The following is an 18749-nucleotide window of genomic DNA, read 5'->3' as shown; positions in this document are numbered from 1 at the left end:
GCAAAGTTATCCAGCAGTATTAAAACTCTGGTAATTATACTGAAAGCCAAACAGATGTGAAAGAAATCCCAAATGAGGCAGGTTTCCATTTTTTGGAGATGCTGCCATATTCATTACAGAAAGAAGGATTCTGATTTTTCTCTTGTAAACTTTGGTCCAGTAGGTGGTTACTTTTCTGTCTTCATGACTCGGCCTTAAGAGGCATGGAATAAGTAATCCCAGAACAAATGATTAACCACAAAGATTTTGAAGCTAGATTCTGACTGCTCCTGGTGTGTGTGTGTGTGTGTGTGTGTGTATGTACACATATGTACGGAGAAAGACAAAGAAAATATAACATACACTTTTCTAATGAAAGATGAGTTGAAATTTATCTGGATCCATGACATCAATGCTGCATTTCATAACCCATTTAATTTATAATTGAACTAGTTAATTTAAAGCTAAGAATAGTTAGCTGATTTAGGCCAAAACCATTCAGTTCCTTTTTATATGTAAACTGTCATCTAAACTTCAATGGCTTTTTGTTTATTCCTTATCAAAGGGGGAAACTTACTTTCATGATAGGGAGAGATTTCTATACTAAAGTTTATTCTGAAAAATACATATAGTGTATAAATATTGTCAAATGAAATGAGCATTTTGAAAGGCTTTGAGAAAGCCCAAGTGTATCACTCCATATAAAAATTACTTGGCAGAAATTTTAGAAACCCTTCTAAGAGCTCCTTGCAGAATTTGGAAACTCTCCTTTCTTTGGGACTTCAGAACCATTAACTGAGTCACAAAAGTTGTTAATTGATATCCACAAACAACTTCTTATCTAAAGCACCTGTAATAATAGCTTTATAATGTCTTCATGTAGAAACAAGATGATAATCAAAGATCAAGGAAAAATTATTAGGCTTTTTTGATAGAGATAGATCTTTCTGGAATGTGACTGATAATTAAGAGCACAATGGTAGGAAGTTTTTTCTATAATGCTATTTGTCTGTAGGAGTTTCCAGTGTCTTAGAATCAATATTTTAAAGACTAATGGAATTTGGACAAGGGAAAAAAAAATCAGTGGAGCCCTATAGCTTGCAGACAGATGGAAGAAAGTGTATGGGAAGAACATCATGATAATAGCCTTTTGGAAAAGCAACACACTGCAGAGTCTATTTGTTATAAAATAAGTAGATTTACTTGAGAAGTGGGGGCTTCCCAGCTGGGTCTAGTGGTAAAGAACCCAGCTGCTAATGCAGAAGACTAAGAGATATAGATTCATTTCCTGGGTTGGGAAGATCCCCTAAAGGAGGAAATGGCAATTCACTCCAGCATTCTTATCTGGAGAATCCCATGGACAGAGGAGCCTGCTGGGCTACAGTCCATGGGATTACAAAGAGTCAGACATGACTGAAGCAACTTAGCACGCACACACGCACATGAGAAGTGAGGCTGTAGTATAGTCAGGCTGCCGTTGGAAACAACAGTATCAAGAGCACGTGTGTTCGCAGGCCAGGATCAATTTTACCCCCACACTAAGCACAATGCCAGGCACATAGTACATATTCCATGACTCTTTCTTGAATTGAAAGCTAAGAATAGTTAGGTGATTAAGGCCAAAACTATTCATTTACTTTTGTACTTGATTGTGCTTTTACAAGAGAAAGTTACAGAGTGACATCATTTGAGATGTTACTAAACACAAGATTGCTTTTGAGAAACAGTCATGGTTGAGGATGGGGAAATACTCCAATAGATGAAGGAAAAAGGCATTGGTAAAGTTTTCTGAGTCCAATTGCAGAAATGATTGTATTTTCTATATAGAATTTCTTTAGTGATCACTGTATCTGATACAAAAAGAGGCAGTATTGTCAGACTGTCTGAACTACAAATGGACAGATCAAATTGACTCTTTGAATTTATATCTGTCTGCACGCATGACATAAAAGAAAATGAAAGACCATCAAACCTTGGGACGAACTGTGTTGTTGAACACAATCCAGGATTTCTACAGCCTTAGATCTCTATGACTTCAGATTTAAAGGGTAAGATAGAGGTGGGGTCAGTATTGCTGTTATGCTGTATTTGATTACATTTCAGATTTTTTTTTAAAGGCAATTTCAAACGTCTTGAGCACATATTTTATTAAAGATTTCTATTAGAACTGCAATCTAAGGTCCTGCTGAATAGATTCTTCCTGAGATGCGGTGATGGTCTCTGGCTTCAGGCTGTGTTCTGGCTACATCTTGTGAAAAGAGGGCCGATGTGGGTTTGGAAACACACCCATTAGATAAGGAAAAACACCTTTGAATGAAAGGGGCGAGAAATGTGTCTCAGTCTGGACAGACACTAAACTTTTCACTCTCCAAGGGGAAAGAAAGAAGGCAGCCTCAGAGGAATCTGTTGCAGCAGCAGAAGCCAAGAAATGAAACGGGGGTGCCCTTCTAAGGGTATCAGATGGTTTTCAAAGAGCTTGGGATTCTCTGAGGCTTCTTTTCTCAGGCCTTTTCTTCTGAAAATCAGTCTCTTTTATATGTTCCTGACACTGTGGTTGAAAAACATAACTTGCTTGGTTTTCTCTAAAGGTAATGGCTTTCTGTTTTGAAAAGCTATCTGTTCACACACTGTGGGGAAAAAAAAAAGATGTGAGGGCTTAAATTTAGCAGTCAGTTACTGTTAAATTGTAACACAAATCTGTATCATTTAAAAGTGTATGAACACATTTGTATTTCTTGTCTAACTAGACTGTACTTAACTATATATGTGTATCTCTCAATGGTTTTATCATAGTAATTTAATAGGTAATATATTCTTAAACTACAGTGATTTCACATCTAGAAGGGATACTAGAATGTAGATTTTTCTGCTATTTATAGTTTTTCTCAATCTCAAAAAATTCAAGCAATTTTTCATTTTTACCCTTTCCATAGCCTTTTTCATATATGTCCTTATTCATCTTGTTATGCATGCCTGCATGCCAAGCTGCTTCAGTTATGTCCAACTCTTTGCAACCCTGTGGACTGTAGCCCACCAGGCTTCTCCGTCCATGGAGTTCTCCAGGCAAGAACACAGGAGTGGATTGCCATGCTTTCCTCCAGGGGCTCTTCCCAACCCAGGGGTTGAACCTGTGTCTCTTATGTCTCCTGCGTTGGCAGGCAGGCTCTTTACCACTAGCACCACCTGGGAAGTCCGAATGAGCTTATTATACCCAGTGCCTAACCTAGTATATCACATAACATGTGTGTGGTGTGAACAAAGGTCCTGAAAGACCATTTAGTATTTTTGTTTCCCTTGTCCTTTGCTGTGTGTCCCTTAAGCAGCCTGGCTTCTTATCTTCCCAAAGTAATAGGCATTTAAGAGCTGGGTCACTGAACTAGAATAGTCTGGAAGATAATGGAATTGGATTACATGCAGTTTTGTGGCATCTGAGTAATAACCAAAAAGAAGCAATCTTTTATCCCCAGGGAAATAATAATAGAGATGTAAGTTCAGTTGGCAGAGATCTCACCCCTAGGAAATATCAGAGCCAGAAGAAATATAAGTGAAGATCGGTTACCTTAGTCTAAAGGTGAACACGTTCAGTTGATCAGCAAACATTTATTGAGCACCTATTACGTCCAGGCGGCTGTGGCAGGGGCCAAGGATGCAAAGCTCCTCCTTGACACCTGCACAGTCTCCCAGGAAGGTGGATTTGGACATAGCCTACCTCCGCAGAGCAGCCCCTTGTGTCTCACGCAGGAGAAGTTGTCACACTGGCAGTAAGGCCCGTAAATGTTTCCGTAGGGGGACAGGTGGCAGACACACTGCCCGCAGTAGCAGTCGCCTCTCCCGCTGCACGAGGGGAGCTCTGGGGCCTCTTTGCAGGACTCGGTGCTCAGCGTGTCCTCCCCGCACTCACAGTGGTGACCCACGTGGCCAGGGTTGCAGGCACACACCCCGCACTGGAAGGAGCCGTTGCCGTTGCTGCACTTGGAGCTGTTCACCTCCACTTCTTTCTGGCAGTCACAGCTGCATTCTGGGCTGACGAGGATTTCCAAAGCATCCCCCAGCCCCACAGGCTTTAGGATAACGTGCCTGCTCCTTCTCTCACAGTTTGGTAAACTCACAGTCACGTTGAATGAAGCCTGGAAAAGAAAATACTAATTATCTTCTTCTAATCACCAAAATAATGGCAACCCACTCCAGTGTTCTTGCCTGGAGAATCCCAGGACGGGGGAGCCTGGTGGGCTGCCATCTATGGGGTCGCACAGAGTCAGACACAACTGAAGTGACTTAGCAGCAGCAGCAGCAGCAGCAGCAGTCAGCAAAATGATCTTCCCTCGTGGCTCAATGGCAAAGAATCTGCCTGCTAATGCAGGAGATGTGGGCTCAATCCCTGGGTCAGGAAGATCCTCTGGAGAAAGAAATGGCAATTCACTCCAGTATTCTTGCCAGGCAACCCCATGGACAGAGAAACCTGGTGGGCTATAGTCCACGGGTCACCAAAGAGTCAGATATGACTCAGTGACTAAACGACAAGAGCAACAAGCCATCAAAATGCACTGGAGTATACAGACCCCATGGGGATCAGCTTTCCTGGAAGCGTTTATTAGGAACTCTTTGAAAACTGCTTTTGAAATTCTTGAAAGGAAAAGCCCAGCTTTACTGCACTAAGATAGCTTCTGAGAGATCGTCTGAATGACTTTTCAGATGCCCTGTTGATTTCTGCTTACCGTGTCTCCCACCTTCATGTGAGAGCATTTCTTTTGGTGTGGAAAGGGGACCCCGCTGTTACAGATGGCTGTGAATGACAGGTTTAGTCCTTCCGTGTCTCCCAACACTTCCAGCTCCACCTCAGACCGCAGTTCCTTTAGACGAGACATAAAGAGTTGAACAAGATCACAGCCAAAAAACAGAGCCAGAAGAGAAGCATCTGTGATCATGTTCATTACACAGCAAATGAATAAAATTCAGTTTGGTCTTAAAGAAATTTACCAGATGACCAGTCAAGCAAGAAAGCGAGTAATACATACACACACACAAGCATATTTTCTCAAATCTAAGGTGCCGTCCATTACAAGATTCACCATTATTTTATGACAATTAAACTATGATAAAATACTTCGAGATTGTTCAGCACTACATATGAATTAAACCTGTCAGTTCATCATTGATTTAAAAATTATTTTATTCATCTTGAGGGTTTGGCAAATTTCTCTAGTCCTGAATTGCAAGGACTGGATTACAGTCCAGTCTTATGAATCATAGTCCAAGCATGGCATACAAAAGGCAAATCTTTTGCTTATATCTCAGTAGCAAAATATAACAATAGCTTCCTTTACCTGTCTCCTAAGTATCATCATTTTTTAGGTCCATAAAGCAGCTGGTTGTTACTCTGAAAGGCATACAGATCATTCCTCCAACAATGAATACTTGCTTTGGATATCAGTATTTGCTCCCCTGTTATTCAATTTTGGTACATTTCCACATAGACAATAAATTTTCAATATCAAATCATAGTGAAAACTTGGAAGATATTTAAAAATTGTGATTGTCCTCAACACTTACAGTACCAACAGTGCACATAATGAGTTGAAGTGACAACACATTCAATTACTGCCAAGTTATACACGTGCAGGCAATGAACACGACATCGTGACTTTCATTCTACTGAAAGCATCGGTAAGATATGACCAATCAAAATGCATCCTAATGTTAGAGATGCTAAAATGTGAGAGAAAATGTGCCTTGAAATCAATACGAATTTATAGAGTCCCTTTTGTACATTTAGTATAGAGCCAGGTCTGGGGGAATGCATATAAGATAGGATTTCTGCCATCAAGATGATCATCTTGCTGAAAAAAAATAAGATGCAATCAAGTGAAGCAGTTAGCATACAGTGTCAGTCAATGTACCATTAAATTAGGAAAAAAAAAAATGTGTAATACATAAGGGTTTGGGAGACTTCAGAAAAGAGGGTAGTCAGTGAAGGCCGAAGTGTTAGAAGACTGGACCTTAATGGCTATGTTGGATTTAGATTGCTGGAGGGGATGACAATGGTATTTCAGGTGAGGGGGCCAGAAAAGAGAAAACTCTGTGCCAGGAGTGGTTCAGAATGGAGACAAGAGGGGCTCAGCCCAAGCCTACACCCCAGCTGTCTGGGGAGATACCCAACCACAGAAAGCCCTGTAGTTTGGAGAGATGAGTTAAGACCTGTGGGAAACATTTCCTGAAGCTTTAGAACAGGGGCCTGATTTACTGAAAATACCACTGCAGGGAGGCTGTCTGGAAGGTGTGTGCAGGACAGGCTAGAGGAGCGGATAGGAAAATTTGAGTCAAGGAAGCTGGCATGTGGCTGCATTCACCCCTGCCTGAGGCATGATGAGGAATGGGATTGTTGACTACAAAGGCAAAGGAGAGGACTAGATAAAAGTTAAAAGATTCCTCTTTCTTTCGTAAAAGAGAAGTCTGTATTTGGGGGACAAAAATAAATTATTTTTTAAAAACAGAATAAAAACAAATTGTAAAATACTATGAATTAAGTCATACCTCCTCTAAAAGGACTGGAGTTCCTATGCACATTCCATTGATAGAATTTTAAAGGCATATTCAGATTCAAACTTTCCTGAAGTATACTTTGTTGACTGCATGTTAAGAGGACCCCGCCTTCCTTGTAATTCTAAATTGCTTACTGTAAATTCTAAGTCCCTCCTCTTCCCTGCTTTGTTATTTGTTCCACATGATCGCTCCTTCCACTGACAGACACAGGCCGACTATTTAGAATGTAGTCTTTGTCAGAGATTAAAGTGTCATTTCTCAGTCCTAAAGATTATTCAAGTCATGTCTTAAGATTTCAAATTCTGCCAATTTAGCATTAAAATGAACCCTGCAAATCTGTTTTATCTTAGCTAGTTACATTTCCAATTTATTCACTCAGAAAATATTTATTGAGTGGCCACTATGTACTGGGCACTGTTCTATAAAACCTCTAAAATAGCTGATCCCTTGACTGAGTTTATACTCCAGTGTGGGAGGACAGAAAGGAAACCACACAATACATAAGAAAATTATGTAGCGCCGGAAGGCAATAAATGCTACAGGAAAAAGTTAGGGTGGGATAATGAAGATTAAGATAGTGTGGGCAGGGGGTATAGGCTGTGATCTTTTAAAAGCGGTCAGGGTGGGATTTGTTAAGAAGGTGATGTTTCAAGAAAGTGAGAGAAAATTAGCCATGCGTATTTATGTGAGAAAATGTGTTTCAGGAAGAGGGTGCAGCTAGTGTGAAGGCCCAAAGACAGGATGATGTCTGGAAGCAGAACAGCAAGGAGGGCAGAGTTACTGTCCTAGAGCAGAGAGCTAGAGTTAACAGAAGGTGAGTTCAGAGGTAATGGGTGGAGGGGACCAGACCTGGTAGGGTACTCATGGAATGTTATAAAGACTTCAACTTTTACTCTACGTAAATGAGAAAACAATTGGGGTTACCTATAGAAGGGTGATGGTAACCTGCCTGCCAGTGCAGGAGATGTAAGAGAGGCAAGTTTGATCTCTGAGTCAGGAAGATCCCCTGGAGAAGGGCGCGGCAACCCACTCCAGTGTTCTTGCCTGGAGAATTCCATAGACAGAGGAGCCTGGTGGGCTATGGTCCATGGGGTCACAAGGAGTCAGACACAACTGAAGCAACTTGGCAGGCATGCAGGCATGCACAGAGAAACGTGATAGGAGTTAATATTTTTAATGAAAATTCTAGCTGTTTTGTTGAAAGCAAGATGCAAGAAAACAGAAGTAGAAACAGGACATAGCATTTAGGAAATTTTGCAATAATTCAGGTGAATGAGGAGGGTGGCTCCAACCAGGATGACAGTGATCGGACCAAATTCTAAATAAATCTGAGGGTAGAGTCTGCAAGATTTCCTGATGGATTAAATATAAAGTGTAAGAGAAAGAGAGGAGTCAGGATCATTTCAAGCATTTTGTCTCTAGCAAGGTGAAGAATGGAATTACCATTAGTTGAGGAGGAGAAAACTATTGGTGAAGTGTGTTTGGGAAAGTCCAGCTTATTCTGCTGAATAACCTAGACTAACATATCAACTGACTCCTAGATATCTCCATTTGGATGTTTAATAGAAACATATATCCTGATTGCCAGGCAGCATGGAGGGCCTGCTTGAGGTCCATGATCATGAATTTAAAGTGAGACCAGGTAGCATGACTGTATGTTTTTCCCACTTCCATTCAGCTGTGCAGAGTGACTCGATTTGACCAGGACTACAGCTGGCCAGAAACCTCAAAGGAGCAATAAGGTTCAGGGAAGTTGAGAGTATATCTAAGGAGTGGCCAGAATAATTGAATTTAAACTGGAGAACCAGGTGAGAGAACTGTACAGAGAAGATATGGTCAATTAATTAGAGATCCTAGTGGGGCTGGAAAAAACATTAGGGGAATTAGCAAGAATAAGGTGAAAAGATTAGAAATGGTGAGTGGACAACTGATTGCACACAATTGATATTATGGAGGTGTTTATTGGCAAGGATAAGGTTTAAGGTATGATAGGAGAGTGAAGATATGACGAAGTAATTAAGTGGGAAGGGAACAAGGTCATTTCAGAATCAGAGTTCAAGAAACTGAGAGCCCATGATATGGGAAGGACCATATATATGGGCTGAAATCATCAAAAAAATACGATAGGAGTAGCACTGGAGATAGAGGCACAGTGAACTAAATGAGAAATGAGGGATATAACCTGAAAGTCTGTAGATTACAGCAGTTAGGGGTAGTGAGTAACATAATCTAGCCAAAATGAAGGAAATCTCAGCATTGATATAATACATCCTATTGCAGATTTCACCAGGAATATTTGAATATGAATTTGCCAAAGCAAGGACATTAATATATGTCTGTAGGTTTCATCTTTTCATTCACTCATTTTTTGAGCGTCTACTATGAGTTAGACAAAACAAAACAAGTCACTTCTCTTCTAGAACTTAAATGCCAACCGGGCAGCTTACCCTTGGGAGCATTAATATTTCAACAGTTTTATTATGTGATTGGAGAAGAAAAGAGAGTAATAAATGATGGCCAGATGAATACACATCTGGTATTTAAGGTTTTTTTTTTTAATGTCTGTGTAAAATACTGAGCTGAAGTTTGTAGTCACTGAGTATAAACACAAATTGTTTGCCCCCGCCCCACTACAAGTCAGAAGCGTTTTATGTTTTCTCTCAGTATGGTCTCTTTCCTTCTCTCTCTTTTTCTAGGTTGGGAAGAAATCCAGTCCATGGGTCCCCATGTTTTAAAATCCTTTCCAGTTCAGTTCGGTTCAGTCGCTCAGTCGTGTCCTTTTTGGATACATTTAAAAATTACACAATAGAAAACAAGGTGAACTAGTGCCAAGATTTGCTGCATGCCTCATAGTGACTCATCGAGTTTCAGCCATAACTCCAGAGCAGAATTGTTTGATTTAAGAATAATAGACCCTTCATAATTTTGAGACAGTAAAATAAAACACAAGATTCACTTCAAATGTTTGATGTCTTGATTTCAACTACTCTGTAAGTTATGTGACTGGGGACATAGAGTGAGACATAAACTCTGACAGAGCAAGCAGGGGGCCCGGACGGGGCTGGTCAGATGGGAGGGGAAATATTTTTGACAATTCACTGTTTTATAATTTGCTTACCCCCTGTGAAGATGCTAGTAGCCAGCATTTTTGAGAGTCCTGAATTAAAGAAAATTGAGCGTGTTCTAACACAGTGAAGGTTTGCCACGTGATTTTATTTGATTCTACACATTAAAACTTTATTGCTTGAGAGGGAGGAAGGTTTTTATAGTATTTTGTTGACAAGCTTTCCTGTCTGGAAGAATTTCAAGCATGAACTAACATGGTGATTAATTTTTGATGTGAGCTAAGAAAACTGAAGTTTCTGAGGATATGAATTAAAAACACCCTCATCTCATAACTTTAATGAACCATCTGTGTTTTATTCTTTGAGAAAATGTCTTTGAGAAAAAATACCTTGCTTTCCCTTGTTAGAGTCTCAAAATTGGTGGGGTGATGTAAAAAAAAAAACTGGGGTGGGGAGTTTCTTAAAATATGTCACTCTTCCTCCCCTTAAAGTTCTCCTAAGACATTTGTGAAAGGAATCTAGACACACCTATTTTAAAAAAAACATTCCAGGTGATTCTGAAATGTCAGGGAACACGGGTTCTGTATATGCTAAGTATTGTTATACAGTGCATGTGTATCACTTATTTGTAGTTTTAAAACATCAAAAATTAGCATTTTATTCATTTGTTATTATGCAACTGACATTTGGAGCAAAAATGAGAGATTTACTGCTTTATAAAATGTCATTTTTTTCATTCCTGTCCTAATGTAGAATTTCATCTTTTTGTCTGTATGTGTGTTTCTTTGTAAGGAAAAGCAAAAGAGGGGCTGATAGTGATATTTAGGAACCAAAATAAAAAGAGTTGGCAACAGGCCACCCACTGTTGATTGGGTTATGAAATGGAGACAAAGAGAGAAAACAGAGCAACACTGTAGGTATGTGTCTTATTTTAAGGGAAGAATTCTGTCCTCAGGCACTAATTTACAAAGACAAGGCAAAAAAAGAAAGAAAGTTAAAAATGTATGTATATGATATAACACTAATGGAAAATTTCCCTGATTCCTCAAAGCAGGGAATCTACAAAGCGGTGTTCCTGATGTGCTTTGCTGTGTTTTCCCCTGAGTTATGATGGAGTCTCATTAAGCCTGTGGAGTTAGTTCTCATAGCTGTTATTCATTGGCAGTTTAAACAATTTTTTTTTTTAGGCAGAGAAGAGGAAAGCTTAATTGTATGACTCATGAAGCCTTTTCAGTAGAATTAAAATTCTGCAGGTGACAATGCCGCTGTTGGTTATTACTATAAAAACAACCTTAACTTTATGATCAGGTTTATGAGTTTTCTACCTTCTGCCCCACCTTCTGGGAAAAATATCTGCAAATAAAGTGAACAAAATTTACATTTTGGCTGCATTAATGCAGAGAGATTTTCTACCAACTATCTCTACCAACAAAGGAGAGTGCATTTAACCGCCTAAAACGTAGTTTTTAAACATCAAATAAATGCAAAAAGACCCCAACAGTAAAATATCATACTTCATAAGCTGAGATGATCAGCTGGAGAATGTTTCCAGAGTCCTTCTGAAGTACCCCTACTGTAGCTCCAGGAATGAGTTTTGCATAATTCTGTAAACAAACAAACAAAATAAGTCAATCTTTGCTCACTGTAACTGAGAAGCATTAAGCGTGGGGTTCAACCCATGGTTGAGATCACCTCTATTTAACTGGCCGGGAGAAACAGGTTCCTGATAATGAACAGTGTTTGTCCTGAAACTCTAGTTGTGCCTCGTGCTGCTTCCTGAGCTCAAGCAGGAAATGAATGGCCAGAGCTGCTGCCGGGGAAATCTAATGTCTGTGGCGGCCTTAGTCTAGGGCTGTAATTGACATCACAACAGGAGTTAAGTCTCAAATAGAAATAACATGTATATAATGTTTTTGATTTGGGGAACATCCTTTTTCTAGAAAGCTCTGAGCTCACTACCAGGAACTGTCTTCCTTTTTTTTTTTTTCTGTAGCATTGCAGAAACTAAGGTTGGGGTCACTTGAGTCCCTCACTGCCATCAGACCACCCCTCAGGTCAATCAGCCCAGAGGTCTTCCTTGTCAGTCATTGTCAGTTGCTCGGTAGAGCAAAGGAGTGAATTTTTGAATGCTTGCTGTTAACTCCTCCTTTCCTAGCAGTAATGAGTACTCCCTTAGGGATGTCAGCACCGTACTGGAGTGGGTTGGAATCGCTCCTCACACGTCAGGATTGTGTGAATCAGCACTTAGCTCTAAACCATCTGCATTCTCCATGTACATTCCTTCCCCTGAGATGTCCTTCCCACCAGAGGAGAATTCACTGTATTAGTTCAACCCTTCAGGTATCAAACATGGCTAAGGAGTGAAGCATTGCAAAGAAAGCAATTTTCTAGACTGCTGAAAATTAGCCCTTTCTTAAGTTTCTGCTTTAAAACTATTTTCAAACAAAATTTTTCTTAAAATATATAGGACAGATTTCTGTCTTCTTAAATCAAGACATTCAAGCATACCTTGACACTTTTCTTGACTAACTAGTCATACTTATAATATTAATTATAATTCTATAATCATCAAAGACTTCTAAAATTTAGAGATGGATCACACCCTTAACAAATGGACCCCACTCTCTGTGCTTTTGTTTCTTTCGTTTTAAAATAGTTTCTGTCTTCTTGTTAAGCTGTAAGGTATCACTTGCCTACCAAGTTATCCATTCATTTTCTATTGCATTCAGCAATATCTATTAAGTAGGCTTAATATGCTGTGCTACATCAAGAAGAAACATTTTGTCAGCTGTTCTCTTCTGAAGTATTTGTGTGCTGTGAAATTAAATGACTGAATTTATTATAATTGTAGGGAAAAAAGAGAAATAAGCTTTGAGTGAAGAATTTAGGGCATTTCCTATGGTTCAAACATAGTAACACCCTACCTCATTTAAGTAGTTTTAAAAATGCACGAAACTAAATTAGAATTGGGGCTTCCCCAGTGGCTCAGCAGTAAAGAATCTGGTGCAATGCAGAAGACACAGAAGACATGGGTTTGATTCCTGGATTAAGAAGATCCCCTGGAGGAGGGCATGGCAACCCATGCCAGTATTCTTGCCTGGAAAATCCCATGGATGGAGAAGCCTGGTGGGCTATGTAGTCCATAGGGTCGCAAAGAGTTGGACACAAGTGAAGTAACTGAGCACAAATTACATTAATTTTTATTATTAATTATAATCATGATGATAAATAAATCAATCAAGACAAAGGGAATCAAAGAGAGGAACAAATGAAGCCTAGCTGATGTTGGAACACCAAGGAGTGCTGGGAGGTCTCCCACTAGAGGCGGGCACCCAGGTTAAATCCAAACCTTCTACTCCGTGTATACAGGAAAATGAGCTTTGGTTTTAATTTGTGGGTTTTGTCATGTCCTACTAATTTCACCATTTGTGATTGTGTTTAAGTTTGAAGTGGATGGAAATCTGAACTCTTAAAAGAGTATCAGTTGTCCGTCTGTTTTGATCTGCATTTTATTATTGAGGCAGCTGTGGGTAATCATCCAGGTAAGTTGGGTCTCTCCATCACTGCTTGTTGAATGGGGCCCCCTTTGGTTTCCCCAAGTCAGGTAGAACTTGTCAAATATGAGGAAGGCACCGGTTCATTGACTTACCTTTTCAAATAAACACATGTCAAAAGGGCCATGAAGCATGAGAACTGTGGTTAGCAGAAAATACCTAAATGGGAACTTGGATTTCACTCAAGTGGAGCTGGAATGTGTGTAAATTTGACTGGTCTCAGAAGAGAAGGTGGAGGGAATCTTTAGAGCTTGTCAAAGGAAGGTTTAGAGCCATTTGACAAAGAATTCCAAGGCCTTTAGCTCTGCATGAAGCTGTTATCCTTGAAAAATGTCCTGGCATCCCCAAGGCCAATATATAATGAATATTTTCTAGAAGCACTAGTTTAAGTGGCCTCCAGATTTGGAGTTAATTCTTGGTTAACAAAGCCAAATCCATCCACTTCCTAAAGCATAATTATGATCCTGCCTGTGGATGACATTTGACTTTTGGCTGTTAGGACAAGTGGTTTAACGTTAATAGCATTTGCTGATTGCCACCAGAGAGAGGGTACAAAGGAGCTGGCAGCTAGTAGTACCCAGGGATGACACTGATCATTGTGGAGAGGAAGACCATTAATTAATTTCTGGATGCTGATTCCCTGTAAAAGCAGTGCAAATAACTAACTAAGGATGTGGGCAATTTGGCTTTCTGATCTAACACTGTAAAAAAATTACACTTTAAATCTTGTAGTATTATGATTACTGTAAATATCATGTGTCAAATGCCTCTCTTTTACTAAGACTCTAAAGTGCTATTATAAATTGTCCTGATTAAACATGTTTAATGTTAGAAAAAGGGTGACTTTGCATGCCTGGATGTGAAAAATTATAGCAGTGTGATTGGGAAAGAGAACTCTTGGATATTAGAAATGGTGAACTCTGAAAACACAAGGTTGTATGAGCTTATTAGATAAGCAGACTTCTCTGCTTGGGCCTGATTTCCTGGGCTTGTGATCCCTGTTATCTGTCCATGGATTTTCCTAACTATGGATTTCCCCCCCTTCCTCACCACCATGCCACGCACGAGTTCCTGAGGTTGCTTTTCTCACTTGTGTTTGCAAGGTTGGCTTTTTCTGCTCACCTTCATTTTCTTGACTTCCTTCATCAAGCCCTACTTTTTCCTTTTTGGCTTACTTTGCCCCCATCTCAGAAAAAAATTTTTTTGTCCAACAGTCTCCATTTGCTCCCTGGAAATCGCTTGTCTGAAAAGGGTAGAGGATAAGACAAGGACAAAGGGTGATTTAGCTGGCAGGCATCAAAGCCTTCAGAGGACCATGCCTGAGTTCACACCTGCACAGATCGGGATACTCTCAGAGAGCGTCTTTAAGTTCAGGGCCTCTGGGTGTCTGACTGCCAGAACTGGCCATCAGGTGCGGTCTTGTGGTTGCCCGAGGGCAGAGGAACCACAGATCCACACACCTGCCGCCCCAGGTCACCATGGATAGGCCATCGGGTTGTTATTCTCCTCGGAGACTTGGGCTGAGGACTTGGCTGCCCCTTGGCTGCTTTTGACGCTGTCTTGCTGTCCTCTCCTTGGGAGAGGCGGCTCCCGAAGGGACTGCCGCTACCACTTTGATGGCACTTCCTGTTGGGTTAACGCTCATCTTCAGGTTCAGAGCCTGGCTCTGTTCTTCGATATGGTTTATTATTAGCTCTATCCTTGCTGGACATCGTGATGGGTTTTTGCCTTTGGTGGTGACTCTCCTGGACCCGTATATCCTTCTCTTGTGACATTTCTGCTCTTGTGTCCTGGGTTCCTCACCACCTCAGACTCATCTGCACCATTTTGTACAGACCACACTATAATATTCCTTAGCGGAGGAAGGCGGCTTCCCCACTGGTGCTAGTGAACCCTCTGCCAATGTAGGAGGCAGAAGAGATGCAGGTTCGATTCTTGGGTTGGGAAGATCCCCTGGAGGAAGTCATGGCAACCCACTCCAGTATTCTCGCCTGGAGAATCCCAAGGACAGAGGAGCCTGGCAGTCTACAGTCCATGGGGTCGCAAAGAATTGGACACGGCTGAAGTAACTTAGCATGCACATAGCAGAGGATGAGAAGCCAGAAGTCAACTTGCCATCTATCTGCTAGTAGCATTTAAAAAAAGAATTTGTAAAACCAAATATTTAGAGCAACCTGCTGCTTCTCTTCAGGCTTGCTTAACTCTTTCTGTGGAGCCTCATTAATACGGAGGGATTTTACACTCAGCCCTGTTTATTTTCAACATTATAGGATTAACCAATGCCACTGTTCTCATTCTTTAACTATACCTACTAAATGTTTTCCTGCTAAAATATATTTATTACAAGGTCGGCTTATAAGATTAAGAATCTATGAGCTTATATATACTGTTTACAAATATTTTCTCTAGTCTTTCACTGTATTTTTTTTTTTTTTTTTGGTCATTATCTTAAAATCTCTTTCTGTTCGTGCATTTTCTGTTTGTGCAAAATCTCTGTTGTACATTTTCTCTCTCCTTCTCTCACAACTTTAGTAGCAGTATAATATAAACACAACATACAAGGAATAAGTATATAGTTCACTGAATAGTTAAAAAGTAAACAAGCAAGTGTAACTACCAAGATCAAGAAATAGAACACAATCATCCCCTAGAATCCTCCCTTGTCGTAACTACCTCCCAGTCATTGTGAAAAAAAAAAAAAAAAAAAGAATGCAACAGTGTTAGTCGCTCTTTGTGACCCTATGGACTGTGGCCCACCAGGCTCCTCTCTCCATGGGATTTTCCAGGCAAGAATACTGGAGTGGGTTGCCAATCCTTTCTCTAAGGGATCTTCCTGATCCAGGGATCAAACCCACATCTCTTGCATTGCAGGCAGATTCTTTACCATCTGAGCCATCAGCTCATTACTCCTCCTCTAAAAGCGTACCCAGTGTTTTGACTTTTCTCACTATAGATAGAAGTCAGGGGAGATAACTTCATGCCCTACACCAAAGCATAAGGGAAAAGATAAATAAATTAAAGAATTTCTGCTCTGAAAAGATGCCTTTACGGGAATGAGAAGAAACCGCTGAGTGGGAGAAAGTATCTATAACACATGAATCTGATTTGGTACCAGAATGTCCGAACAACTCCTATACACCAGCAAGGAAAAGACTTCTTTTAGTTTAAACAAACAAACAACAACAACAAAAAATATATATATATATAATATATGTGTGTGTGTGTGTGTGTGTAAGAGGCAAAAGAATATGTGAAAAGTGTTCAGTATCATTAATCATTAGATAAATATAAATGGGGGCTTCCCTGGTGGCTCAGTGGGTACAGTGTCTGCCTACAAATGGAAACCACAATGAGATGCCAGGGTGCACGCACCACAACGCTACAATTGAAAAAAGTGACAGTGCCCGCACGTGCTTCCCACAGGAGCCTAAACGGGTGCCATCACTTTGGAAACTGGCAGTAGTTACTATGGCTGAACTTGACCTAGCAGTTCTGCTCTTAGGTACATCCACACAGCAGAAACAAACCCACAGTATATGGGTGTTCTGAGATGAGAAAACGCGCAGAGAGGTGGACATTCTGTTGTCAAGACGATGCTTCTCGGTGGTCATCAACGCATGCATGCTAAGTCACTTCAGTCGCATCTGACTCTTTGTGACCCTATGAGCCATAGCCCGCCAGGCTCCTCTGTCCATGGGATTTCTCACACAAGAATACTGGAGCGGGTTGCCCTGCTCCCCTCCAAGTGATCTTCGCGACCCAGGGATCGAATTTGGCACCTTTCATGTCTCCTGCATTGGCAGGCAGGTTCTATACCACTGGCGCCACCTGGGAAGCAAGATGTCACCTAAACTGGAGAAAATGCCAGTAATTCTGGAGTAGTCTCAGACCTTTCGGGTGTTGGCCACAGGGAATAATTATCTCCTACCAGGATTCCTTCTGCCTGGGGGGTGGGCCTAAGGGAGGGGTCCACTGCGCAAACTCCTCGGCATTCACAGAACAGCCTGACTTGCTTGTTAACCTCACACCTTTCACAGAAGTTGGTTTCAGGACGGAGTCCTCCTGAGCTGCAGTTACCAATTCAGGGGGCCTTGTGAAAGGATGGAGCGGTCCTAGCTAGCTTCCTGACATCTCCAAGCACCTCCTGCTTTTTGGCACCTGCATCCTCAGAAACTCAAGACTCCTGGAGAATCTGTTGTTTTGAGGACTCTGGATGGGCCTCAGGGAAGTTGCAGGAGCGCTGAGGAGGGGATCCTATTGTTTGTCTCCTCAGTTCCATCCACATGGCTCACTGGTCTGGAGTGATGAGCATACAGTGCTGAGGGGGATAAAGGAACCAGAATTTGCCTGATCCACTGAACTACTATGATCTGAGATAGAATAAGTGGCCTTGATGTTCCTACCTGACAGTGTTGTCTATTTAGATTTCCACAGAAGCTCTATTACTGTACTTAGATACCATTATTATCTGTAATAATATCCATTATTATACCAAGATAGTGAGGCCCAGAGAGTGTAGTTAACTTGGCCAAGGTCAACCAGCCAGGAAGTAGTCAAGTTAGACCCACCTGTCATGCTCTGCCCTGGAGTTAGCTCTCTTGACCAGACCACTGACAGTATGTGCCTGGAAATGGTTCTCCTGGTCTAGAGACATCATTGGTGAGCCAGAGAGAAGTTAATGAATAAGTCTAAATTAGCTGGATGCGTTCGCTTCCTGGGGCTGCTGTCACTAAGTAGCACTAACTTGGTGACTTACAACAAACAAAAATTGTTCCACAGTTCTAGAGGCCAGATGTCTGAGAGTAAGTGCCTCATGCTGCCCCTGTAACCAGCTGGGGAGAATCTTATCCTTGCCTCTTTCTAGCTCCTGGTGGTTGTTGATAGTTCATGGCTTTCCTTGGCTTGTAGATTGTTACTCCAAATCCGCCTCCATCGTCTCTTGGTGCTTGCTCTTCTGCGTCTCTCTAAGATCACCAGTCTTACTGGATCCATCCTGCTCAGGTATAGCCTCATCTTAACTAATTACACCCACAAGGCCCTATTTCCAAACAAGGTCATATTGAGGTACTAGATATCAGGACTTTAACATATTTTGGGAGTTGGGGGTAGGGCCTAATTCAACCCATAACATTCTGCTAGGGCTCTTTTGATTTCTTTAACCTTTGAAGATTTTAAGCCTTCATTTTAGCTGGAGAAGTGGGTACCTTGCCTGGTCACAGAACTAATACATGGTAGAAACGGATCTTGACTTCAAAGCCATTGCTCGCTTGGCTCCCCTTGCTCACTGTGCAAATGCCAACAGCCATGAAGGGGCTGTCTCATTAGAAAGTTAAGACAATAATGGCTGGTACTTATATATATATATATATATATATATATAGGGGCTTAGAGATTATAGAACACTTTCTTGCTCAAAGTAGAGGGAAAGGAAGAGAAAGGGTTGTGGCTGTAATGGCTTTCAAATTGAAGGCTACATCTTAAAAGAAATGTAGGAAGTCATGAAACCATAGAGGCAAAAAACATGTTTTTTCCCTGTAGACTGTATTGCGCTATTTATCTGGTCAAAGGAAAACAGCTCTTTGTGGATGGAGGCTTGCTTTTGTCAGGCAGT

The 18749-nt window shown here is 41.0% G+C and overlaps 1 protein-coding gene across 6 annotated transcripts in view; it reads right to left on the bottom strand.

Annotated features, from left to right (window-relative positions):
• Positions 1-18749, bottom strand: part of ITGB6 (integrin subunit beta 6) — a 143450-nt gene that overhangs the window by 29119 nt on the left and 95582 nt on the right. For all 6 annotated transcript variants that reach the window (XM_012110932.4, XM_042242592.1, XM_012110945.4 and 3 more), the window contains 3 exon segments: positions 11099-11188; positions 4695-4829; positions 3689-4106 (listed from right to left, as the gene is read on the bottom strand). In XM_012110932.4, coding sequence (XP_011966322.3) covers positions 3689-4106; positions 4695-4829; positions 11099-11188 — 643 coding nt within the window.

This window comes from Ovis aries, chromosome 2 (genome assembly GCF_016772045.2).
Source record: "Ovis aries strain OAR_USU_Benz2616 breed Rambouillet chromosome 2, ARS-UI_Ramb_v3.0, whole genome shotgun sequence".
Classification (NCBI taxonomy): Eukaryota; Metazoa; Chordata; class Mammalia; order Artiodactyla; family Bovidae; genus Ovis; species Ovis aries.
Note: the sequence above shows the minus strand (reverse complement) of the source record. Positions and strands in the feature narration are given on the sequence as shown.